Source organism: Watersipora subatra, chromosome 5 (genome assembly GCF_963576615.1).
Source record: "Watersipora subatra chromosome 5, tzWatSuba1.1, whole genome shotgun sequence".
Taxonomy (NCBI): domain Eukaryota; kingdom Metazoa; phylum Bryozoa; class Gymnolaemata; order Cheilostomatida; family Watersiporidae; genus Watersipora; species Watersipora subatra.
The window spans coordinates 64,794,733-64,821,775 of record NC_088712.1 but is presented as its reverse complement, the minus strand read 5'-3'; the positions used below and the strand labels follow the sequence as shown (position 1 = coordinate 64,821,775).

General features: G+C 36.2%; 2 protein-coding genes across 2 annotated transcripts in view; one reads left to right on the top strand and one right to left on the bottom strand.

Moving 5' to 3' along the window:
• The window catches only part of LOC137396200 (serine-aspartate repeat-containing protein F-like), a 31,916-nt gene extending 13,183 nt beyond the window's left edge, over window positions 1-18,733 (top strand). Inside the window, exon 5 of the transcript XR_010978495.1 lies at window positions 18,664-18,733. The gene's annotated coding sequence lies outside the window, so the exon portion shown is untranslated. The remainder of the gene's footprint in view (window positions 1-18,663) is intronic.
• LOC137397591 (SCO-spondin-like) overlaps window positions 1-25,371 on the bottom strand; it is a 32,448-nt gene extending 7,077 nt beyond the window's left edge. Inside the window, 25 exon segments of the mRNA XM_068083886.1 lie at window positions 5,404-6,244; window positions 8,768-8,935; window positions 9,173-9,343; window positions 9,459-9,629; window positions 9,747-9,917; window positions 10,198-10,368; window positions 10,572-10,742; window positions 11,235-11,405; window positions 11,536-11,706; window positions 11,894-12,067; window positions 12,588-12,662; window positions 12,830-12,870; window positions 14,710-14,770; window positions 20,105-20,272; window positions 20,495-20,665; window positions 20,781-20,951; window positions 21,069-21,239; window positions 21,562-21,732; window positions 21,935-22,105; window positions 22,598-22,768; window positions 22,899-23,069; window positions 23,257-23,430; window positions 23,959-24,033; window positions 24,201-24,241; window positions 25,342-25,371. Of these exon segments, the coding sequence (XP_067939987.1) occupies window positions 5,404-6,244; window positions 8,768-8,935; window positions 9,173-9,343; window positions 9,459-9,629; window positions 9,747-9,917; window positions 10,198-10,368; window positions 10,572-10,742; window positions 11,235-11,405; window positions 11,536-11,706; window positions 11,894-12,067; window positions 12,588-12,662; window positions 12,830-12,870; window positions 14,710-14,770; window positions 20,105-20,272; window positions 20,495-20,665; window positions 20,781-20,951; window positions 21,069-21,239; window positions 21,562-21,732; window positions 21,935-22,105; window positions 22,598-22,768; window positions 22,899-23,069; window positions 23,257-23,430; window positions 23,959-24,033; window positions 24,201-24,237 (4,208 nt within the window). The 5' untranslated portion in view covers window positions 24,238-24,241; window positions 25,342-25,371.
• Window positions 25,372-27,043: the final 1,672 nt, after the last annotated feature.

The window sequence follows — 27,043 nt, the reverse complement described above, 5'->3', positions numbered from 1 at the left end:
ACCTGCGTGTGATGTCACTATTGCGAAATGCAGCTTGCCATTGCCACGGAAATGCGTTGTAGAGGCGGTGAGGCTGAATATTTTAGAAAGTATTTTATCGGTTCATTAGCATTTATGGTAAATACCAAAAAAATATGATTCCCATCTTATGGTTTTCCTCTTTTCTTACACACTGGTTTCAGCTACCTGCTCGCTAGTTTGTTTAATTCTGCTCTCAATATATCATGGTAGGAATCCATCTTTATTAGTGAGCCTCGCCTATACACGGCTTGTTAAAGATGAAATTACACCAAACTTTAGTGAATTTTATCAGAAATCATCAATATTTTTCTATCATATGAGATTGTTTCTGATGTTTGGGGTGATCTGATTGCCAGAATGTTACGAGATTAAAATCGACAAAAATTTATTCTGATTAAAACGCTCAGAAGAAAAATATGTGCCAAAATGATGTCATTAGTTGCGCAACTGCCTCTCTTGTTATTGACATGAGCTATTGCATTCAAATTGCAGCGTTATGTGTCTCTATTCTGTCAGTCTCTGTGCCAAGGTACAGCTATAGACATAATAATTGTATTTTCACTTGAATCTGACCATTCCAAGAAAGGATATCATTCAAACTATTATTTCTCTAAACTGTGTAGATCTACAAAAACAAAAATTACGTCAAATTGAAGCTTGATTTCTTAGCTTTATATTGATATTATTTTCATTTGCATCCCTTCAATGGTGTAAGTTCATCTTTAGGAACTAATGCTATATTACAAAGTAAAGACTGCAATATATCTCGCTCTGGCAAATTGTCACCATTAGTTTCAAGGAATTATTCAACCTCACTTTTTTTGCGAAAGGCAGTTTTTGCATTCCTTCAGAAATGGTGGGTTGTATGAGGTCACATTAGTAAACCTCTGTTAATCCTAGAACAGTTGTCTATTTATAGCTTCCAGCTTTCAGCTAGCTGCAAGTGGTAGACAAAGTGAGCGCTTGCATCATCGCCAACTAATGGTACGAGATGGTAACATCCACTCACAACACAATAATTTAATGCAAATGGGTCGCTGTTCACAATCAAGAGTACTTCCAGGTGCAGTAAACACCAGGTCTAATGTTGTTAACGCCCACACATAATGTCTATCTAACTTGAGACTCGCTCTCCGTTGTCATCAGGTCAGGCCTTACTTATGAAAGCTGATGGACAGAACTCCGGAAATGTTTTGTCATTGATGTTTGTAATGAGAAGTAAGAAGGAGAGGCATGCCGGTCTTACAGCTCATGGCAACCAAAGTAGACGCACCTTAGCTTCTAGCTTCTGCACAGCTGTAAGTGTAAAGAGGCGATGTGACCACAGTTTGCTACGTTGAAGTATTTGGTGTGAGGTTTTTTGCTAGTATTCCGTGACTTTGTCGACTTTCTCACAATAGCGTAGCATTATGTCAGGTACACCGACATATTGCATTGTTTCTTGCCATAATGTTTTGTTTATTGCAATAATTCATTGCTTATTGCAATAGTTTATTGTTTATTGGAATAGTGTGTTGTTTATTGGAATATTGTGTTGTTTATTGGAATAGTTTATTGTTTATTTGAATAGTGTGTTGTTTATTGGAATAGTTTATTGTTTATTGGAATAGTGTGTTGTTTATTGGAATAGTTTATTGTTTATTGGAATAGTGTGTTGTTTATTGGAATAGTTCATTGTTTATTGGAATAGTGTGTTGTTTATTGGAATAGTTCATTGTTTATTGGAATAGTGTGTTGTTTATTGGAATAGTTCATTGTTTATTGGAATAGTGTGTTGTTTATTGGAAGAGTGTGTTGTTTATTGGAATAGTGTGTTGTTTATTGCAATAATTCATTGCTTATTGCAATATTTTATTGTTTATTGCAAGTGTCATTTTTTGCACTAGATTATAACCAATTACAGTGGAACTTCGGTTCTCGAATGCTTCGGCTCTCGACCATTTCGGTTTTGACCAAAAAAATTGAGATTTGTTCGTCTCGGATCTTAAACATAAATTCGGTTTTCGACCAAACCGGAACATGCGCATTAGAATTAAACGTTCGGAACAGCTCCGGACGCAGCATGGAAACATTCGTTAACAAACGGAGAAGCAAGTTAAGCTTCATAAACTCTTTACAAAAAGGGAGAAACCATCCGGGACGATGTCTCTCTACCGAAGTGATTTGCTAGTAAGACAACTCCTCTAGTCGAGTTACCCTAAATTGTTTTGGAGGCATATTCTCCTTCAAAGATATGAAGTGAACATGCCATTTCTGTTTATATTTTCTTTTTCACACGATTTTTGATATAACTGATTTCTGGTATTTTTTGCTGTTTCATTTCAAGTTCTGCAATTTTTGGTATTGTATTTTAACTTGGAATGTTTTCGACGTTTTAAGAGTAAAACATAGGAAATGTGTGTGTGTGCATGCGTGCGCGTGTGTGTGTTTATTTTCATCAACAGAAACAATACAGAAAAAGAAACTGCATATTAGTAAATATATCAAGTTAAATACAAATTAATGAAAAAAAGAAAAAAAACTATAGCAAAATTCACTCAACCTGAGCACGGATAATGATGATGGAACCATAGGTGCACTGTAGCCCAGCTAATGTCGCGCAAGCCCCAAAAACAGCTAACAGCAGCAGGACAAAGGCGGGCCTCAGCCCACCCCAGTCAGAGAGACAGGAGATAGCATTTTACTTGTTTTTTAAAGTCAAATTTGTTTACAATTTTCTTTAATCTGTCAGGTAGGTTATTCCAATAAAAGGTTGTTTGATATTAAATAGTTTTTTGTCCAGCACTAGGTGTAAATAGGGGAATACAAATATTTAGTAGAGAGTGACGAGTGCTATAAGAGTGTGGTGGTCCCCATTCCCAGACGAATGAAATACAGTATGCCCACTTAGCAGCAGCTTTAACGTATATAACTTATCTATTGGTAAAATATTAGTTTGAGTAAACAATTCTTTTGATGGATAGTCAAAGGGTTTATAACATATAATTTGCACTAGCTTTCTCTGAACGACTTGATATTTATTTAAAAATATGTCAGGTGAATTGCACCAAGATTCGAGGCAGTAAATAAATGTTTACTTTTTGTTTTCTTTTTCCAGCATCATAGATAGAAAATAGTTTATTAAAAACAAACACGATTTATATCTACCCATTTATATTTATAATATGTCGTATACAATACAGTTTGTGGTGTAAAATGTTGAGAAAATACTTTACCAAAGTTGCTATCTCTGCTTGGAATGGATTAAAATTTACATACATTAATTCTAATGGGAATAATTGTTTCGGATCTCGAACAACTCGGTTTTCAAATAACCTTCTGGAACAAATTGTGGTTGAGAACCGAGGTTCCCCTGTATAACCAATTATTCAAGCAATGCACACTTTTAGTGCAGTAGTTTATTATTTACTGCAATAGTGTATTGTTTCCAGCATAATTAGGATGCTTATTGCAATAGTGCATAAGTTATTGCAATAGTGCATAAGTTATTGCAGTAGTAAAGTTTTTATTTAGACAGTCAAAATACTAGCTGCGCTATTAATGACAGAGTTTTCTTTCACTTCTACCAGCCCAACCAAGTGAGATGTTAGCACATGAACTTGAATTATTGAGGAACTGTGTTTTTTATTCTTTCTAGTTTCGAGAAAGTTGTTTATGAAACGCTATGATTCGTAAAACCATCAGACAGATCTTGTTGTTCAGAAGGAGTGCATGAGATTATATAGTGAGCTACCTAGCATTTTTTAACGTAATTCACTCCCGATTGTTTCAAAGCTTGTTTCAATAATTCATTATGCAATCTACATATCAAGTGTCAATAGGTTGAATACCTCATGTCAGTCATAGTGTTGCCATGCGCAAACATCAGATAACCAGTAAACTATTAACACAAATACCTCTATGAATTTCACACCGGTGCACCTAAGGAATTCTTCTCCAAGCATCATCGGGGTTGTTGTTTAATGTTGTTTATATCTGGCTGTGCTATTCGGCGTTGCGCGGGTAATAAAAAAAATTTTGATAAAAAATTGATTTGTATTTATCATAACAACATTTTCCATTCTAACTTTCAAAATACATATCATGAGAAAAGTGTTTTGTCCAGTTGAAATAAATTGAGAGAGAAAATAAAAACATCTGTAAAGGATTTTAAACTTTGTCAAACAACTGTAACTTTCAAACTTCATATCATGACAGAAATGTTTAGTGGATGTCAAGTCAAATTAATTAAACTATAAAAGGGTATAAATGTAAATGTGAAATAATTAGCAAGTGATAGCTAAATTAAGTCTGATTTCCTACGGTTACAATAAAAGATGATTTGGTAATGATACAATCAATACGAACTGAGAAAACAAAATAAAAATTTTCAATATGTAGAATTAATAATAGCAATTCTTGCATAGAAGTGTGTGTGTAAAAAAGGTTAACGTTCCAATAGAAGCTATACATCAAAACTTTGAATACAACGATACTGGTACCTCTCAATACTGGAACTAATGTAAAAATGAGATATCGTACTGTCTTTGTTTGACCGAACAGAGAGAGAATATCGAGACTCTTCCTGTGAAAATAATACAACTGTCTGCATGAAAAGAATTGGCCTTGAAACCGAATAAAGCAATTGAACCTTACGAAAAACCAAAAATAGAAATTCAAGTAAACAAGAAAGAGGATTGTGTTTTATAGAGTTAATAAAATTCATAGAGTTTCAAATAATACGTCATTTAGTGTGTGTATACGCTATACAGTATATGGTAGTGCCTTTGAGCAATACGTCTCGTATAGCTTAGTGGTAGAGTGAGTGGATTTACGATACGTGGTTGCAATCTCTGTGAGTTCAAATCCAGTATAATACAGAATTTTAAATTCTAAGATTTTATTAGCTTCAGCTGAACACACACTGACACGCGTCGACGCGTGCCGACACACGCCGTCACACGCAAATACACACTCTGACACCCGCAGATACACACTCTGACATATGCAGACTGTCAGAGTGTGTATCTCTGATACGCTCGGTTTACAAACACAAACACTGATAGACTCGGTTTACACGGTATCAGATACACTGTGTGTATCTGAGTGTATCTGATACACTCAGATACACTCAGATACACTCAGATACACCCAGATACACACAGAAACACTCAGATACACGCAGATACACTCAAATACATTCAGATACACTCAGATATACTCAGATACACTCAGATACACTCAAATACACGCAAATACACGCAGATACACGCAGATACATGAAAATACATGCAGATATACGCAGACTCACGCAGATACACGCAAATACACCCAGATACACGCAAATACACGCAGAAACACGCAGATACACGCTGATACACACTGACACACATTGACACATACAGATGCACACAGATACGCACAGATACACACAGATACACACTGACAAACTGACCGAGGTATTTAGTGAAATTATGGGAAAAGACAACATTGGCAGTGACAAGAGAGCAAGAAGAGATACGGATAGAAGCAATGTAAGTACAGAGGATGATGATGACAAGAGAAAGAGAAGAGATACCGGTAGAAGCAGTGTAAGTACAGAGGATGGTGATGATGATGACAAGAGAAAGAGGAGAGATACTGATAAAAGTAGTGTAAGTACAAAGGATGACAATGATGACAAAATAAAGAGAAGAGATACTGACAGAAGCGATGTAAGTGCAGAGGATGATGATGATGACAAGAGAAAGAGAAGAGATACTGATAGAAGCAGTGTAAGTACAGAGGATGATGATGACAACAGAAAGAGAAGAGATACTGATAGAAGCAGTGTAAGTACAAAGGATGATGATGATGATGACAAGAGAAAGAGAAGAGATACGGATTGAAGCAGTGTAATTACAGAGGATGATGATGATGACAAGAGAAAGAGAAGAGATACGGATAGAAGCAGTGTAAGTACAGAGGAAGATGATGATAAGGATGATGATGATGATGATGATGATGATGATGACAAAAGGAAGAGAAGAGATACGGATAGAAGCAGTGTAAGTACAGAGGATGATGATGATGACAAGAGAAAGAGAAGAGATCCTTATAGAAGTAGTGTAAGTACAGAGGATGATGATGATGACCAGAGAAAGAGAAAATATACTGATAGAAGTAGTGTAAGTACAGAGGATGATGATGATGATGATGATGATGATGATGATGATGACAAGAGAAAGAAAAGATGCGCAGTTGACTTCAGTGACGCAACATTTGAAGGAAATGATGATGATAAAGGAAAAAGAAAACGAAGACGATGGGTTGGCATAACTAGTGAAAGCGGTGATAACACTGGAGAGAAAGATTACACTGATGATAGGAAGCGAAGATCGACAATCTATTTTCTCCTGAAAGGTAAGTGAATGCATTGCAGTGTTTTGTTTGTAATTGTTGCACTTATTTGATCATTTGTTCTGTCATCAATAGCAATGCATTATACTAGTCACATTGATTTATGATGAAGTTCTACCACATAACACCGTGGTAGGGTCTGTTCAAATATTTCTAAAGGAACAATATAGGAACAAAATATATTTTAAAGGAATATACCTGCGGGACATTGTATAAAGTTGTAATTTTTGTTTAAAAGGTCTTTTACTGTAACTGTTAACTAGGTATGATTTTTAAAACAATATTTAAAAGTTAAATGAAATGTAATGACTAAAGTGAAAAACCTTTTGCTGTTTTTGCTGATTTCAGTTTATAGAAAAACCTCTTTCATGTTTTCTAAATCTTTAATCTGTCCAAGTCATGTGACTAATGGATAAATTCTATAAAGGTTCACGATTGTTGATTTTAGCTGAAAAGCTTTCTATTTTGATACTGTTTGCAAAAGTAAAAATGCTTCGCGTTGAAAACTGCTTGTATTTTATACATTATAAATGAGCAGAAAAAATCTTTAAAACTAAGTAAATATCTACCGAGTAAGTTTAACTTAAATTCCTTTCACTATTTTAAACTCATTCAATTAGAACAACAGGAGGCAGAAGACAAACTAAAGCGGGTGGAGAGAGACAAGCTAAACCAGGTGGAGAGACAAGCTAGAGCAGGTGGCAAAAGAATCTCAAGCCACCAGAGAATATTTATTTATTATTAAACTTTAATATTCACCAAATTTACTTTTTTTCATTTTTTCTTACAATATTTGATCATTTTTAAAATAATTATATAGAGTGCTCACAAAGCGGTAGTTGTTTGCTCATTTTGAAATGATTACTATCGCTTGGTTTGGACATAGTGACATAATGAGATTGCTCAGGTCACCATGTTTTTTTGGCAAATTAAAAACCTGAAACATATCTAAACTACTAAAAAGCAGCTCTTTAGATCACAAAGGTAAACATGTGCCATTTGCATGCAGGTAAATGTTGTGTGATAGTCTGCTACAAGAATGTAAATGCTGTGTGATAGTTGGCTACGTATATGGAGGTAAATGCTATGTGATATTTTGCAGTATGCAGGTAAATGCTGTGTAATAGTTTACAGTATGCAGGTAAATGCTGTGTAATAGTTTACAGTATGCAGGTAAATGCTGTGTGATAGTTTGCTATATGCAGGTAAATGCTGTGGGATAGTTTGCAGTATGCAGGTAAATGCTGTGTGATAGTTTGCAGTATGCGGATAAATGTTGTGTGATAGTTTACAGTATGCAGGTAAATGCTGTGTGATAGTTTGCAGTACACAGGTAAAAGCTGTGTAATAGTTTGCAGTACGCATGTAAAAGCTGTGTGATAGTTTGGAGTATGCAGGCACACTCAAAATGCATCATTGTAACAAACAGTATGTTTGAATTGTTCAGAAGCTGATATGAGCCTGATTTATAACATATTCTCATCAGCTAGCATATAAAAGCCAGTCGTTTGTCACATGTTATATTTCATAAAACAATTTAAGAACAACAATAATAAAACAATATCTTTTAAACAACATACAAAAATATCCTGGTAATAGAATAAGACAACTCCCCAAGACAAGTTTCCATTCCAGATATTCCATCAATATCCATTAGTAGCCATTGCTACCATATCTTCCCTGTCTGTACTGACCACCTAAAATACATTAAAAACAGGTTAGACTTATGCCTCAATTATATTTGCCATTATGAACACGCTGGACATGATCCTCAGGCTATCTGTGTGGACAGTAAATACACAACTCAATGAGCACCTGTTGACAAGTGGTAGTCTGTTGAGCTATGCAAAGACTGGTTAATTGCTAAAGTAACAAATACTCACATTTGTGTTAGTCGGTTTACATACACCTCGCTAACTGCTCTTCTAGATTGTTTTCAACCGATATTAATACTGGTACTAATATTGCTGGTACTGATAATGGTAATGATACTGATATTTGTACTGATACTGGCACTGATACTGATACTCGTACTAATAGTGCTACTGATACTGATACTTGTACTGATACTGGTACTGATACTGATACTGGTACTGATACTGATACTGGTAGTGATACTGATACTGATACTTGTACTTGTACTGATACTGATACTGATACTGATACTGATACTTGTACTGATACTGATACTGATACTTGTACTGATACTGGTACTGATACTGGTACTGCTACTGATACTGGTACTGACTCCAAAGTTTAACTTGGTAGTACATGATGTGTTACATCATGTACAATATTTAACTGTTTAACTTGGTAGTACAATATATTTATAGTATCAGATGAGTCCCGCAGGTAAAAAAACACTTACAGTTGTTTGCGTGTCGGCATGATTTCGAATCAGTAGCCGAGCCAACGCAGCTGGCACCATAATGAGAAGGCGCAGGATTGGTGCAACTTCTGCTTCTGTATTTTGTTCCAGACCCACAGTGTCCAGAACAGTCAGACCAGGGTGTCCATGAGGTCCAGCCTCCATGAACTGTCAGATATATCCCAAACAATTATTATTTACCAGATACTGGTCACGCAATCGCGCACAGGAAGTTATCACTTTCATAAGATCCTCATAGGAATCAGTTTAGCAGTGTGTTCCAGAGTGAAATTAAAATGAAACTTTTGTTAACATTGATCAAAAAATTTGTTAATGAAGGCGAGAGTTATCTACTCATTTGTGTTTAATTTACTGATTTGCTGAATAATTAGGTGTTGAGCTCACCTGAGCAGTAGCCATGGTTACAGCTGGCGCTCTCATACTCGCTGCCGTAGCATTCAGCTCCACCATAAACAGGTGCAGGGTTAGTACAAGTTCTGTGTCTAGTTTTGGTTCCATCTCCACAGGTCACAGAGCAGTCTCCGTAAGAACCCCACTCACTCCAGGCTCCATTGACTGGAAACAAATATTTTGCATTAGAGTTGGCAAAACTCAGCGTCCCTAAGAAGTGCATCACACTAAGGAATGCATTATGCCAACAGGAAATGTATTTCTAGATATCTTCACTAACCTTGGCAATGGTGAGTGTTACAGCTGGTATTCTCATCAATTGATCCATAGCATTGGTTCCCGCCGTAGGCTGGAGCTGGATTATTACAATATCTCCGTCTAGTTTTTTGTCCTCCACCACAGGATGCTGAGCAATCGCCATAGTATCCCCATTCTCCCCAGCCACCATGAACTGTAGATAAAAGCATTTTGTAATATAGTTGCCATTTTTGCCTAGACCTGCATTATTGAAAAAATGTGTTGAGAGCATGTCCAGCTATTTATGAACAGCGAGGTGACAACTTCTTACCTGGGCAGTGATATCCGGTGCAGTCCTCAGTGCTTACACCAGATTCGTAGCATTGGTTCCCACCGTAAGCGGGAGCAGGGTTGTTACAATATCTGTGTCTAGTCTTAACCCCACTTCCACAGTCAACAGAGCAGTCTCCATAGTGTCCCCACTCTCCCCAACCACCGTGAGCTGTAATCGTAGTAATAATATAATTAGTTCTATAAAAATCACCTTACAATATTTGTTTTTGTGTACGCCTCTACGTTTCTAGTGTAGGTTCTGTTTCCTGTGTATGCCTCTATATTTTTGTGAATGCCTCTATGTTTCTTGTGTATGCCCCTATTCTTATGAATGTATGCATTGAACTGAGTGAAGGTCAACTATGACTTCCGCCTTGTCCTAAATTTTTTTTCGTAAAACACTGTGTATCATTTAAAGTGTAGCATTGGCTATTAAATGATATACTTACTTGGACAATGGTGGGCGTTGCATGTAACATTTTCATAGTCAGCACCATAGCATGGGTTCCCACCATAGGCAGGAGCTGGGTTGGTGCAGTAGCGAAGCCTGTTCTTGTGTCCACCACCACAGGCTGCTGAACAGTCACCATAGTGTGCCCACTCACTCCATCCTCCGTGAACTGCGCATGAAGCAGACGGATTCACCAAGTTAGCGGTGTCAACAATAGCGAATTCATGATTGATATAAGGGTTGTCTTCTACTTTCACAAGTGTCAATAACTGACAAATACGGTAACTATTATCATTTAGATAAGGTTCATTGAAGTTTAATTTTGTTCCAAGATAATAAAAAACTCCCAATAGTTTAAAATCGTATTTCTACCTGGGCAGTGATAGCCAGTGCAATCTTCAGTTCCTACATCAGATCCATAGCATGAGTTTCCACCATAAGAAGGGGCTGGGTTGTTGCAGTATCTGTGTCTAGTTTTCTGACCACTTCCGCAAGCGGCTGAGCAATCTCCATAATGTCCCCATTCACTCCAGTACCCATGTACTGTATAACACACAAGCTAATAGTCATCACACAAGAACCGCTTCAATAATTGAATAAAAAATTAATTAAAGTCAAACCCACTGATTCTGATCGAGTCAGAGTTTAGAAACAATTGAAGTTATATCAGATCGCATAGCCTTTGATCCTAACTCGACTCAAGACAAGGGTGTTAATTAATAAACTACACTAGGACTATTGTAATCGTTAATTGAAGTTCTATTCAACTGCTGTAAAAAATAAGTACTATAATTTGAATAATAATCAGTTATAATAATAATCATAATAATAATGATCAGCTATAATAATAATCATTCATAATAACTAAAATCAAATTGACTTGAAAAAGGAGTTGTTGATCCATGCATCAAACAGGATTAAATGCTAGTGTGTAAAGGCAGCTGTTATATTAATAAAATATTTGTATATTTTGCTGATAAATGCTATGGGTGTATGTTACAGTTTTATGGAGATATTTCTAACTGTTATGTTTACCTGGGCAGTATCCGCTGTCGCAATCCATAGACTGTGAGGCAGCACCATAGCAGGTTGATCCACCATATGCTGGGGCAGGGTTTGTGCAAGTTCTGTATCTAGTCTTAGTGCCTGCTCCGCAGGTAGATGAGCACTCTCCGTAGTAACCCCATTCGCTCCAGGCTCCATGAACTATTAGATAAAATAGGTATTTCATATATTCCATGTTTAGCAATTTTAAAACTAGTTAACAGATAGTGATAAATATGTAAGTATATTTGATTTAATTTAAATTTACAGATATTAAAGTTGCCAGTTGTACCTGCACAGTATCCGCTGTCGCAATCCATGGACTGTGAGGCAGCACCATAGCAGGTTGATCCACCATATGCTGGGGCAGGGTTTGTGCAAGTTCTGTATCTAGTCTTAGTGCCTGCTCCGCAGGTAGATGAGCACTCTCCGTAGTAACCCCATTCACTCCAGGCTCCATGAACTATTAAGCAAATACAGAGTATTCATTTAAATATGATCGAAAGTGGAATTGTCTGCTCTCCAATACCCAAGATCTATTATTATTTATCTGAAGAATATAGTTTTGAGAGTTAGTAATTGTAAAGGATTTAATTTTACTAACAAATATCTGGTATACATCAGAGTATGTATTGCTCCTAACTATTTACCTTGACAATCATGGTCATTACAAGAGCGGCGTTGAGTGGCATCCCCAACGCAGTCAGCATTGCCATAGGTTCCATAGGTTGGTTTAAGACATTCTCTTGACCTGCTTTTATAGCCTCCACCGCAAGCTTTGCTGCAGTCAGTCCAGTAGCCCCAGTCACCCCAGGTACCTTGGGCTACAACATACCAGTGAAAATGTATGTATGACTATGCTTGCTTAGTGTGAATCAAAAAGGGACAATCAACCTTCTAAATTCGTGGATACATCCATGAATATATCCACGGATATAACTTTAGATATATCCATGAATATATCCACGGATATATCCATGAATATATCCATGAATATATCCATGGATATATCCATGGATATATCTATGGATATATCTATGGATATATTCGTGGATATATCCATGGATACATTCATGGATATATCTATGGATATATCTATGGATATAACCACATGTTATATAATTGAAATGTTAAAGCTTTCTTTACAAACTCTACTTCCATACAATCAATTACCATGAATCAGTTTTATTAAAGTTTTGACTTATGAATATAAATACTACAAACAAGCAGCGTCTTCGCTTGTTGAACTTTTGAAAAACAATTGTGCAAAGTTGTCTGCCCATGTGTGTATTTTGATTTGGTTATGGAGTCAATATATTTTTTTAAATCAAGAGAAATACTCACAACCAACAAGTCCACCGCCTCCAGGATTGGCGTATCCTCTTGGTAAGCCGCCGCTATAGGTGGCTGATGCTATGCCTACACAGAAAAAGAGCAGTTTTTATAGATTCGCCGCCATGGAAATCGAATAGTTGTTGAAAATTAGATAGTAGTTCTGGCAATATGGTGGTCATACACATTTTCAGCAATATTTATAGTAAATAGATGACAATACTCGCTACAGGAAATCTCTGATAAACACTCACCAGCCAGAGCCGCAAGTAGAATCACTGCTTTGGTCATCTTTCTAAAAACAGAATTTTTGTGTCAATAAACCCAAAGTAAGTCCGTTTCAATATTTAAAATATTGTTGACTAATTAAGATGTTATTAACAACATTATAAAGAAAACAACAAATAATAATAACAACAAAGAAAACAACAAGAAAATATGAAGAAACAAGCCTTTTGTTTATGGCTAGTGCATAGATAACTACATTTAAAGTAATCAGCTATCAAGAAGAAAGACGGTGAAATCAGCAGTCGAAAATAAAAAAGAGACAGTTCGCAGAAAGTGATTTGTGTTTTAAAATGTCAAGGAAACATCTAAAAGAATTCATGTGAAAAGGTGATATGTATAACTGGTTACTTGTATTACAAATGACTCAGTTCCATTTCATTATTATTATTACAGAAACATCCCATATTTTGTTCGTGACAATGTACAATGTGACAATAAACAATGTTTTCAAACATCTAACAGATTGATTTCACTTCAGTATCCATGTTCTTCTTCTCTATTCTAGCAAGATGCCTTTATATGATGATAAAAATGTGAAAATGTGAAAATGTGAAATTGCACACAGAAGTGTTAAGGTAGGATTTACGAACACAGAAATTCTCTTAAAATTTTAAAAAGCTGAAATATCGTAAAGATCAGAAGTTATTTGCATCATACTAACTTTCTACTCGCTTGATCACAATGTTAAACGTTGCCATGGCAGCAACATTTCTGGTTGAATAACAAAATTTTAAAAAAACAGTCTGTAGTTTATATCTTATAGAAATGGCTCCAGCTCTATTCCTTTTATAAACAGTAAAGCCTTTTTAAATTAAAAGAAACTGATACTATTTCATGTTAATTATGTTGTGTAACACAGTGAAGAATCTTTTTTGATTCTCATAAATAATAAATGCTTTTCATTTTGTCTCAAAAAAATGGAAAATAGTGTAATGCCGCAAACCTTTTTTTTATTCATGTAAATAGTAAATATTTTCCCTTTTTTGAAAATTCAGAAATTCTGATGAATTTCTGTAAAGTTGATGAGTTGATAAGTTGATGAGTTTCTGTAATCTGTGAGTCTTGCCACTTACCTGGTATGAGGTAGTCAACACCACTGCTACCTTTCTCCGTCTCTCACTCCTTTATATACCATCAGCCCCATCAATTACTCTCTGTAGACAACCGGACCAATGAAGTAAGAGTTATGCATGAGCGGAGTCTGTAACATAAGCGACATGGAGGGTTCTCTCAAACTCTCTGCCACCTGCGTGTGATGTCACTATTGCGATATGCGACTTGCCATCACTACGGGAATGCGTTGTAGAGGCGGTGAGGCTGAATATTTTAGGAAGTATTTTACCGGTCCATTAGCATTTATGGTAAATACCAAAATATGATTCGCATTTTATTGTTTTCCTCTTGTCTTACACACTGGTTTCAGCTACCTGCTCGCTAGTTTATTTAATTCTGCTCTCAATATACCATGGTAGGAATCCATCTTGATTAGTGAGCCTCACACATGAACAGCTTATGAAAGATGAAATTACACTAAACTTTAGTGAATTTTATCAGAAACCATCGATATTTTTCTATCATATGAGATTGTTTCTGAGGTTTGGGGTGATCTGACTGCCAGAATGTTACAAGATTAAAATCGACAAAAATTTATTGTGATTAAAACGCTCAGAAGAAAAATATGTGCCAAAATGATGTCATTAGTTGCGCAACTGCCTGCCTTTTTTGTTATTGACATGAGCTATAGCATTCAAGTTGCAGCGTTATGTGTCTCTATTCTGTTATGTGTCTCTATTCTGTCAGTCTCTGTGCCAAAGTACAGCTATAGACATCATAACTGTATTTTCACTTGAATCTGATCATTCCAAAAGAGGTCTCATTCAAACTATTTTGTCTCTGGTTGTGTAGGTCTACAGAAACAAAGGTTACGTCAAAATGAATCTTGATGTTTAGCTTTGTACCATTTTCATTTGCATGACATCAATTGTGTAAGCTCATCTTTAGGAACTAATGCTATATTACAAAGTAAAGACTGCAATATATCTCGCTCTGGCAAATTGTCACCATCAGTTTCAAAGGAATTATTCAACCTCGCTCTTCTGCGAAAGGCAATTGTTGCATTCCTTCAGAAGTGGTGGGTTGTATGAGGTCACGTTAGGAAACCTCTGTTAATCCTAGAACAGTTGTCTATTTACAGCTTCCAGCCTTCAGTTAACTGCAAGCGGTAGACAAAGTAAGCGCTTGCATCATCACCAACTAATGGTACGAGATGGTAACATCCACTCACAACACCGCAATATTATGCAAATGGGTTGCTGTTCACAATTAAGAGTACTTCCAGATGTAGTAAACACCAGGTCTAATGTTGTTAGCGCCCACGAATAATGTCTATCTAACTTGAGACTCGCTCTCCGTTGTCATCAGGTTAGGCCTTATTTATGAAAGCTGATGGACAGAACTCCGGAAATGTTTTGACATTGATGTTTGTAATGAGAAGTAAGAAGGAGAGGCATGCCAGTCTTACAGCTCATGGCAACCAAAGTAGACACACCTTAGCTTCTAGCTTCTGCACAGCTGTAAGTGTAAAGAGGCGATGTGACCACAGTTTGCTACGTTGAAGTATTTGATGTGAGGTTTTTTGCTAGTATTCCGTGACTTTGTCGACTTTCTCACAATAGCGTAGCATTATGTCAGGTACACCAACATAGGGCATTGTTTATTGCCATAATGTTTTGTTTATTGCAATTATTCATTGCTTATTGCAATAGTTTATTGTTTATTGGAATAGTGTGTTGTTTATTTTTTATGATAGTTCATTTTACTGCAACAGTTGAATGTTTATTGCAAGTGTCATTTCTTATACTAGATTATAACCAATTATAAACAATTATTCAAACAATGCACATTTTAGTGCAACAGTTTAATATTTATGGTAATAGTGCATTGTTTCCTGCGCTACTCTGTATTGTAACTAACATTTTAATCAGTGAGCTGTGAAATTCTTTATTTTTTTAAGGTATTTAGATGAGTAGAAAATATAATTTTAAAATGAATCAACTTATTATTAAGACTTGAGTCCAAAATGGAGGGCTGAGAGTATGTGATAAAATCGAGTAAATATTGTTTATCATAGTGATTGATAAAGTGTTTATCTGGTCCTGCAGCAGACCTCGCAGCTGTCGGACACGAGGTTTATACATTCGAAATACTAGCTGCCCTACTAATGGCGGCGCTTCCTTACCAGCCCAACCAAGTGAGATGTTAGCACATGAATATGAATTATTTAAGAACTGTGTTTTTTATTCTTTCTTGTTTCGAAAAACCTGTTTGTGAGACGCTATGATTAGCAAAACCATCAAACAGATCCTGTTGTTCAGAAGGAGTGCATGAGATTATATAGTTAACCACCTAGCATTTTTAACGTAACTCACACGCTTGTTTCAAAGCGTGTTTCAATTATTCATTATGTAATCTACATATCAAGTGTCAATAGGTTGAATACCTCATGTCAGTCATAGTGTTGCCATGCACAAACATCAGATAACCAGTAAACTATTAACACAAATACCTCTATGAATTTCACACCGGTGCACCTAAGGAATTCTTCTCCAAGCATCATCAGGGTTGTTGTTTATTGTTGTTTATATCTCGCTGTGCTACCCGGCATTGCCCTGGGAATAAAAAAGTTTTTGGACAGAAAATTGATTTATATTTAACATATAACAACATTTGTCATTCTAACTTTCAAACTACATACCATGAGAGAAGTGTTTTGTGTAGCTGAAATAAATTGAGGGAGAAAATAAAAACATATGTGAAGGTTGTTAAACTTTGTCGAACAACTGTAACTTTCAAACTTTATTTTATGAAAAAAAAATTTGTGCAGGTCAAATAAATTTTTTTTTAAATATAACAGCTGTAATCAGGTTTTAATGTAAATGTGAAATAATTAGCAGGTAATAGCTAAATTAAGTCTGTTTTGCCACCATTAGGTTTTTCCTACAGAAATAATGCAAGAGTCCATGTGAAAAAAATCGGCCTTGACCGCGGATATAGCAATTGAACCTTACGAAAAACCAAAAATATAAGTTTAAGAAAACATGAAAAAGCATCGAGTTTCATAGAGTTAAAGAATTCATAGAGTTTTAAATAATACATCATTTAGTTTGCATACGCTATACGGTATAGGAAAGTGCCTTTGAGCAATACACCTTGTATAGCTCAAAGTGGTAGAGTGCATGAATTTAAAACTCGGAGTTGCAATCTCCTAGAGTTCCAATCTGTCATAATGCAGAACTTTGAATTCCAAAATTTTAATGGCTTTAGCTGACCACACAGGCATACATAGACACATGCGGACACACAAAGACACACACAAACAAATACAGACATACACAGACACACACAGACACACACAGACAGACACACACAGACACACACAGGCACACACAGACACACACAGACACACACAGACACACACGTAGAAACACAGACACACGGGGATGCACACAAATACACAGATACACATACATAGACACACATACAGATACACACATTACAAACAGATACACACAAATACCCACAGATACACACAGATACACAGGTATACAAACTGTCAAATTGACAGAGTTGTTTAGTGAAAATACAGAAGAAGACAACAATGACAGTGACCGGAGAACAAGAAGAGATACTGATAGAAGCAGGGTAAGTACAAAGGATGATGATGGTGACAGGAGAAAGAAAAGACATACTGATAGAAGCAGTGTAAGTACAGAGGAGGATGATGATGACAGGAGAAAGAGAAGAGATACGGATAGAAGCAGTGTAAGTACAAAGGATGATGATGATGACAGGAGAAAGAGAAGAGATACTGATAGGAGCAGTGTAAGTACAGATGATGATGATGATGATGATGATGATGACAAGAGAAAGAGAAGAGATACTGATAGAAGCAGTGTAAGTACAGAGGATTATGATGATGATAACAAAAGAAAGAAAAGATGCGCAGTTGACTTGAGTGGACGCAACAGATGAAGGAAATGATGATGATAAAGGAAGAAGAAGACGAAGGGTTGGCACTGCTTTCACTAGCGCTTATCATCGCTAGTGAAAGCAGTGATAACATTGATGAGGAAGTATACACTGATGATAGGAAGTGAAAATCGACAATCTATTCTCTCCTGAAGGGTAAGTGAATGCATAGCAGTGTTTTGTTTATATGTTTTGCACTTCTTTGAGCATTTTTTTGTCATCAATAGCAATACATTATACTAATCACTTTGATTTATGATGAGGTTCTACCACATAACACCGTGGTAGAGTCTGTTCAAATGTTTCTAGAGGCATACCACCTGTACGACATTGTATAAGGTTGTAATTTTTATTTAAAGGGTCTTTCACTGTAACTGTTAACTAGGTATGATTTCTAAAACAATATTTAAAAGTTAAATGAAGTGTAATAAAGAAAGTGAAAAGTTTTTTGCCGTTCTCACTCATATCAGTTTATAGAAAAACCTCTTTCATGTTTTTTAAGTTTTTAATCTGTCAAAGTCATGTGACTAATAGATAAATTCTTTAAAAGTCCACGTATGTTGATTTTAGTTGAAGAGTTTTATATTTGGATAGTATTTGAAAAAGTAAAATGCTTCGTGTTAAAAACTGCTTGTATTTTATATATTATAAATGAGCAGCAAAAACCTTGAAACTAGCTAAATACCTACTGAGTAAGTTCAACTTGAAATCATTTTACTATTTTAGACTCATTTAAATAGAACCACAGGAAGCAGAAGACAAGTTAAACCAGGTGGAGAGACAAGCTAAAGCAGGTAGCAAAAGAATCTCAAGCCACCAGAGAATATTTATTTATTATTAAACTTTTATATTCACCAAACTTACTCTTTTTCAATTATTTTCTTACAATGTTTGATCATTTTTAAAATATATGGAGTGCTGACAAAGCAGTAGTTGTTTGCTCATATTGAAATGATTACTATCATTTGGTTTGGACTTCGTAAAATAATGAGATTGCTCAGGTCACCATGTTTTTTTGGAAAATTGAAAACCTGAAACATATCTTCACTACTAAAAATCAACTCTTTAGATCACAAGGGTAAACATGTGTCATTTGCATGCAGGTAAATGCTGCGTGATAGTCTGCTACATGTATGTAAATGCTGTGTGATAGTTTGCAGTATGCAGGTAAAGGCTATGTGATAGTTTGCAGTATGCAGGTAAATGCTGTGTGATAGTTTGCAGAATGCAGGTAAATGCTATGTGATAGTTTGCTATATGCAGGTAAATGCTGTGGGATAGTTTGCGGTATGCAGGTAAAAGCTGTGTGATAGTTTGCGGTATGCAGGTAAAAGCTGTGTGATAGTTTGCAGTATGCAGGTAAATGCTGTGTGATAGTTTGCGGTATGCAGGTAAAAGCTGTGTGATAGTTTGCAGTATGCAGGCACACTCAAAATGCATCATTGTAACAAACAGTATGTTTGAATTGTTCAGAAGCTGAGATGAGCATGATTTATAACATATTCTCATAAGCTAGCACAGTAAAAGCCAGTCGTTTGTCACATGTTATATTTCATAAAACAATTTAAGAACAACAATAATAAAACAATATCTTTTAAACAAAATACAAAAATATCCTGGTAATAGAATAAGACAACTCCCCAAGACAAGTTTCCATTCCAGATATTCCATCAATATCCATTAATATCCATTGCTACCATATCTTCCCTGTCTGTACTGACCACCTAAAATACATTAAAAGCAGGTTAGACTTATGCCTAAATCATCTCTGCTATTATGAACATGTTGGACATTATCTTCAGGCTATCTGTGTGGACAGTGAATACGCATCTCAATGAGCACCTGTTGACAAGTAGTAGTCTGTTGAGCTATACAAAGACTGGTTAATTGCTAAATTAATAAATACTCACAGTTGTGTTGGTCGGTTTACATACAGCTCACTAACTGCTTTTCTAGATTGTTTTCAACTGATATTTGTACTGGTACTGATACGTACTGGTACTGATACTGATACTTGTACCGATACTGGTACTGATACTAGTACTGACACTGGTACTGATTACTAGTACTGATACTGCTACTGATACTATTACTGACACTGGTACTGATTACTGGTACTGGTACTGACTCCAAAGTTTAACTTGGTAGTACATGATGTGCATATTAATATATCTATAGTATCAGATGAGTCCCGCAGGTAAAAAAACACTTACAGTTGTTTGCGTGTCGGCATGATTTCGAATCAGTAGCCGAGCCAACGCAGCTGGCACCATAATGAGAAGGCGCAGGATTGGTGCAACTTCTGCTTCTGTATTTTGTTCCAGACCCACAGTGTCCAGAACAGTCAGACCAGGGTGTCCATGAGGTCCAGCCTCCATGAACTGTCAGATATATCCCAAACAATTATTATTTACCAGATACTGGTCACGCAATCGCACACAGGAAGTTATCACTTTCATAAGATCCTCATAGGAAACAGTTTAACAGTTTGTTCCAAAGTTAAATTAAAATGAAACTTTTGTTAACATTGATCAGAAAGTTTGTTAATCTGCTCATTTGTGTTTAATTTACTGATTTGCTGAATAATTAGGTGTTGAGCTCACCTGAGCAGTAGCCTTGGTTACAGCTGACGCTCTCATACTCGCTGCCATAGCATTCAGCTCCACCATAAACGGGTGCAGGGTTAGTACAAGTTCTGTGTCTGGTTTTGGTTCCATCTCCACAGGTCACAGAGCAATCTCCATAAGAACCCCACTCACTCCAGGCTCCATCGACTGAAAACAAATATTTTGCATTAGATTTGGCAAAACTCAGCGTCCCTAAGAAGTGCATCACGCTAAGGAATGCATTATGCAAACAGAAAATATATTTCTAGACATCTTCACTAACCTTGACAATGGTGAGTGTTACAGCTGGTATTCTCATCAATTGATCCATAGCATTGGTTCCCGCCGTAGGCTGGAGCTGGATTATTACAATATCTCCGTCTAGTTTTTTGTCCTCCACCACAGGATGCTGAGCAATCACCATAGTATCCCCATTCTCCCCAGCCACCATGAACTGTAGATAAAAGCATCTAGTAATATAGTTGCCATTTTTGCCTAGACCTGTATTATTGAAAAAATGTGTTGAGAGCATGCTCAGCTATTTATGAACAACGAGGTGACAACTTCTTACCTGGGCAGTGATATCCAGTGCAGTCCTCAGTGCTTACACCAGATCCGTAGCATTGGTTCCCACCGTAAGCGGGAGCAGGGTTGTTACAATATCTGTGTCTAGTCTTAACTCCACTTCCACAGTCAACAGAGCAGTCTCCATAGTGTCCCCACTCTCCCCAACCACCGTGAGCTGTAATCGTGGTAATAATATAATTAGTTCTATAAAAATCCCCTTACAATATTTGATTTCGTGTACGCCTCTACGTTTCTAGTGTAGGTTCTGTTTCCTGTGTATGCCTCTATATTTTTGTGAATGCCTCTATGTTTTCTGCTTAGGCCTCTATGTTTCTGGCGTATATCTCTATGTTTCTTGTGTATGCCCCTATTCTTATGAATGTATGTATTGAACTGAGTGAAGGTCAACTATGACTTCCGCCTTGTCCTAAAATTCTTTTCGTTAAACACTGTGTATCATTTAAAGTGTAGCATTGGCTATTAAATGATATACTTACTTGGACAATGGTGGGCGTTGCATGTAACATTTTCATAGTCAGCACCATAGCATGGGTTCCCACCATAGGCAGGAGCTGGGTTGGTGCAGTAGCGAAGCCTGTTCTTGTGTCCACCACCACAGGCTGCTGAACAGTCACCATAGTGTGCCCACTCACTCCATCCTCCGTGAACTGTGTATGAAGCAGACGGATTCACTAAGTTAGTGCATCACCAATAGCGAGTTCATGATTGATATAAGGGTTGTCTTCTACTTTCACAAGTGTTAATAGCTGACAAATACGGTAACTATTATCATTTAAATAAGGTTCATTGAAGTTTAATTCTGTTCCAAGATAATAAAAATTTCCCAATAGTTTAAAATTGTATTTTTACCTGGGCAGTGATAGCCAGTGCAATCTTCAGTTCCTACATCAGATCCATAGCATGAGTTTCCACCATAAGAAGGGGCTGGGTTGTTGCAGTATCTGTGTCTAGTTTTCTGACCACTTCCGCAAGCGGCTGAGCAATCTCCATAATGTCCCCATTCACTCCAATACCCATGTACTGCATAACACACAAGCTAATGGTCATCACATGAGAACCGCTTCAATAATTGAATAAAAAATTAATTAAAGTCAAACCCACTGATTCTGATCAAGTCAGAGTTTAGAAACAATTGAAGTTATATCAGATCACATAGCCTTTGATCTTAACTCAACTCAAGACAAGGGTGTTAATTAATAAACTACACTAGGACTATTGTAATCGTTAATTAAAGTTCTATTCAACTGCTGTAAAAAATAAATACTATAATTTGAATAATAATCAGTTATAATAATAATCATAATAATAATGATCAGCTATAATAATAATCATTCATAATAACTAAAGTCAAGTTGACTGGAAGGAGGAGTTGTGTACCTGTGCATCAAACAGGATTAAATGCTAGTGTGTAAAGGCAGCTGTTATATTAATAAAATATTTGTATATTTTGCTGATAAATGCTATGGATGTATGTTACAGATTTATGGAGATATTTCTAACTGTTATGTTTACCTGGGCAGTATCCGCTGTCACAATCCATAGACTGTGAGGCAGCACCATAGCAGGTTGATCCACCATATGCTGGGGCAGGGTTTGTGCAAGTTCTGTATCTAGTCTTAGTGCCTGCTCCGCAGGTAGATGAGCACTCTCCGTAGTAACCCCATTCGCTCCAGGCTCCATCAACTATTAGATAAAATAGGTATTTCATATATTCCATGGTTAGCAATTTTAGAACTAGTTAACAGATTGTAATAAAAATGTAAGTATATCTGATTTAATTTAAATTTACAGATATTAAAGTTGCCAGTTGTACCTGCACAGTATCCGCTGTCACAGTCCATAGACTGTGAGGCAGCACCATAGCAGGTTGATCCACCATATGCTGGGGCAGGGTTTGTGCAAGTTCTGTATCTAGTCTTAGTGCCTGCTCCGCAGGTAGATGAGCACTCTCCGTAGTAACCCCATTCACTCCAGGCTCCATGAACTATTAAGCAAATACAGAGTATTCATTTAAATATGATCAAAAGTGGAATTGTCTGCTCTGCAATACCCAAGATCTATTATTATTTACCTGAAGAATATAGTTTTGAGAGTTAGTAATTGTAAAGGATTTAATTTCACTAACAAATATCTGGTATACATCAGAGTATGTACTGCTCCTAACTATTTACCTTGACAATCATGGTCATTACAAGAGCGGCGTTGAGTGGCATCCCCAACGCAGTCAGCATTGCCATAGGTTACATAGGTTGGTTTAAGACATTCTCTTGACCTGCTTTTATAGCCTCCACCGCAAGCTTTGCTGCAGTCAGTCCAGTAGTCCCAGTCACCCCAGGTACCTTGGGCTACAACATACCAGTGAAAATGTATGTATGACTATGCTTGCTTAGTGTGAATCAAAAAGGGACAATCAACCTTCTAAATTCGTGGATACATCCATGAATATATCCACGGATATATCCATAGATATATCCATGAATATATCCATGGATATATGCATGAATATATCCATGAATATATCCATGGATACATCCATGGATATATCCATGGATATATCCATGGATATATCTATGAATATATTTGTGGATATATCCATGGATATATTCATGGATATATCTATGGATATATCTATGGATATAACCACATGTTATATAATTGAAATGTTAAAGCTTTCTTTACAAACTCTACTTCCATACAATCAATTACCATGAATCAGTTTTATTAAAGTTTTGACTTATGAATATAAATCAAACAAGCAGCGTCTTCGCTTGTTGAGCTTTTGAAAAGCAATTGTGCAGAATTGTCTGCCCATGTGTGTATTTTGATTTGGTTATGGAGTCAATATATTTTTTAAAATCAAAAGAAATACTCACAACCAACAAGTCCACCGCCTCCAGGATTGGCGTATCCTCTTGGTAAGCCGCCGCTATAGGTGGCTGATGCTATGCCTACACAGAAAAAGAGCAGTTTTTATAGATTCGCCGCCATGGAAATCAAATAGTTGTTGAAAATTAGATAGTAGTTCTGGCAATATGGTGGTCATACACATTTTCAGAAATATTTATATTAAATAGATGACAACACTCGCTACAGGAAATCTCTGATAAACACTCACCAGCCAGAGCCGCAAGTAGAATCACTGCTTTGGTCATCTTTCTAAAAACAGAATTTTTGTGTCAATAAACCCAAAGTAAGTTCGTTTCAAAATTTAAAATACTGTTGACTAATTAAGATGTTATTAACAACATTACGAAAAAAACAACAAAGAATAATAACAACAAAGAAAACAACAAGAAAATATGAAGAAACAAGCCTTTCGTTTATGGCTTGAGTGCATAGATAACTACAGGCATTTAAAATAACCAGCTATCAAAAAGAAAGACGGTGAAATCAGCAGTCGAAAATAAAAGAGAGACAGTTAGCAGAAAGTGATTTGTGTTTTAAAATGTCAAGGAAACATCTAAAAGAATTCATGTGAAAAGGTGATATGTATAACTGGTTACTTGTATTACAAATGATTCAGTTCCATTTCATTATTATTATTATTATTACAGAAACATCCCATATTTTGTTCGTGACAATGTACAATGTGACAATAAACAATGTTTTCAAACATCTAACAGATTGATTTCACTTCAGCATCCTTTACTAACACACGCCATGTTCTTCTTCTCTATTCTAGCAAGATGCCTTTTATATGATGATAAAAATGTGAAAATGTGAAAATGTGAAATTGCACACAGAAGTGTTAAGGTAGGATTTACGAACACAGAAATTCTCTTAAACTTTTAAAAAGCTGAAATATCGTAAAGATCAGAAGTTATTTGCATTATACTAACTTTCTACTCACTTGATCGCAATGTTAAACAATACCGTGGCAGCAACATTTCTGGCTGAATAACAAAACTTAAAGAAAACAGTCTGTAGTTTTTATCTTCCAGAAATGGCTTCAGCTCTATTACTTTTATAAACAGTAAAGCCTTTTTAAATTAAAAGAAACTGATACCATTTCATGTTAATTATGTTGTGTAACACAGCGAAGAATCTTTTTTGATTCTCATAAATAATAAATGCTTTTCATTTTGTTTCAAAAAAATGGAAAATAGTGTAATGCCGCAAACCTTTTTTTTATTCATGTAAGTAGTAAATATTTTCACTTTTTTGAAAATTCAGAAATTCTGATGAATTTCTGTAAAGTTTTTCTGTAGAGTTGATAATTTGATGAGTTTCTGTAATCTGTGAGTCTTGCCACTTACCTGGTATGAGGTAGTCAACACCACTGCTACCTTTCTCCGTCTCTCACTCCTTTATATACCATCAGCCCCAGCAATTACTCTCTGTAGACAACCGGACCAATGCAGTAAGAGTTATGCATGAGCGGAGTCCGTAACATAAGCGACATGGAGAGGTCTTTCAAACTTTCTGCCACCTGCGTGTGATGTCACTATTGCGACATGCGACTTGCCATCACCACGGGAATGCGTTGTAGAGGCGGTGAGGCTGAATATTTTAGGAAGTATTTTACCGGTCCATTAGCATTTATGGTAAATACCAAAATATCATTCCCATCTTATGGTTTTCCTCTTTTCTTACACACTGGTTTCAGCTACCTGCTTGCTTGTTTGTTTAGTTCTGCTCTCAATATACCATAGTAGGAATCCAGATTGATTAGTGAGCCTCACACATGAACAGCTTATGAAAGATGAAATTACACTAAACTTTAGTGAATTTTATCAGAAATAGTCAATATTTTTCTAGTACATGAGATTATTTCTGATGTTTGAGGTGATCTGATTGCCAGAATGTTACAAGATTAAAATCGACAAAAATTTATTCTGATTAAAACGCTCAGAAGAAAAATATGTGCCAAAATGATGTCATTAGTTACGCAACTGCATGCCTCTCTTGTTACTGACATCAGCTATTGCGTTCAAATTGCAGCATTATGTGTCTCTATTCTGTCTGTCTCTGTGCCAAAGTACAGCAATAGACATAATAATTTCATTTTCGCTTGAATCTGATCATTCCAAAAAAAGGTCTCATTCAAACTATTTTGTCTCTGGTTGTGTAGGTCTACAGAAACAAAGGTTACGTCAAAATGAATCTTAATGTTTAGCTTTATACCATTTTCATTTGCATGACATCAATTGTGTAAGCTCATCTCTAGGAACTAATGCTATATTACAAAGTGAAGACTGCAGTATATTTCACTCTGACAAGCAAATTATCACCATTAGTTTCAAGGAATTATTCAACCTCGCTTTTTGGAAAAGGCAGTTTTTGCATTCTTTCAGAAGTGGCGAGCTGTATAAGGACACATTAGTAAACCTCTGTTAATCTTAGAACACTTGTCTATTTACAGCTTCCAGCTTTCAGTTAACTGCAAGTGGTAGACAAAGTAAGCACTTGCATCATCACCAACTAATGGTACGAGATGGTAACATCCACTCACAACACAGCAATATTATGCAAATGGGTTGCTGTTCACAATTAAGAGTACTTCCAGATGCAGTAAACACCAGGTCTAATGTTGTTAGCGCCCACACATAATGTCGATCTAACTTGAGACTCGCTCTCTGTTGTCATCAGGTTAGGCCTTATTTATGAAAGCTGATGGACAGAACTCCAGAAATGTTTTGTCATTGGTGTTTGTAATGAGAAGTAAGAATGAGTGACATCCCGGTCCTACAGCTAATGGCAACCAAAGTAGACACACCTTAGATTCTAACTACTGCATAACTGTAAGTGTAAAGAGGTGATGCGACCACAGTTTGCTACGTTGAAGTATTTGATGTGAAGTTTTGTCCTAGTATTCCTTGACTTGGTCAACCTTTTCACAATAGTGAAGCACTATGTCAGGTACACTGAAATAAGGCATTAGTTATTGCAATAATTCATTGCTTTTTGCCATAGTTCATTGTTTAATGCAATAGTTCATTGTCTATTTTTATGGCAATA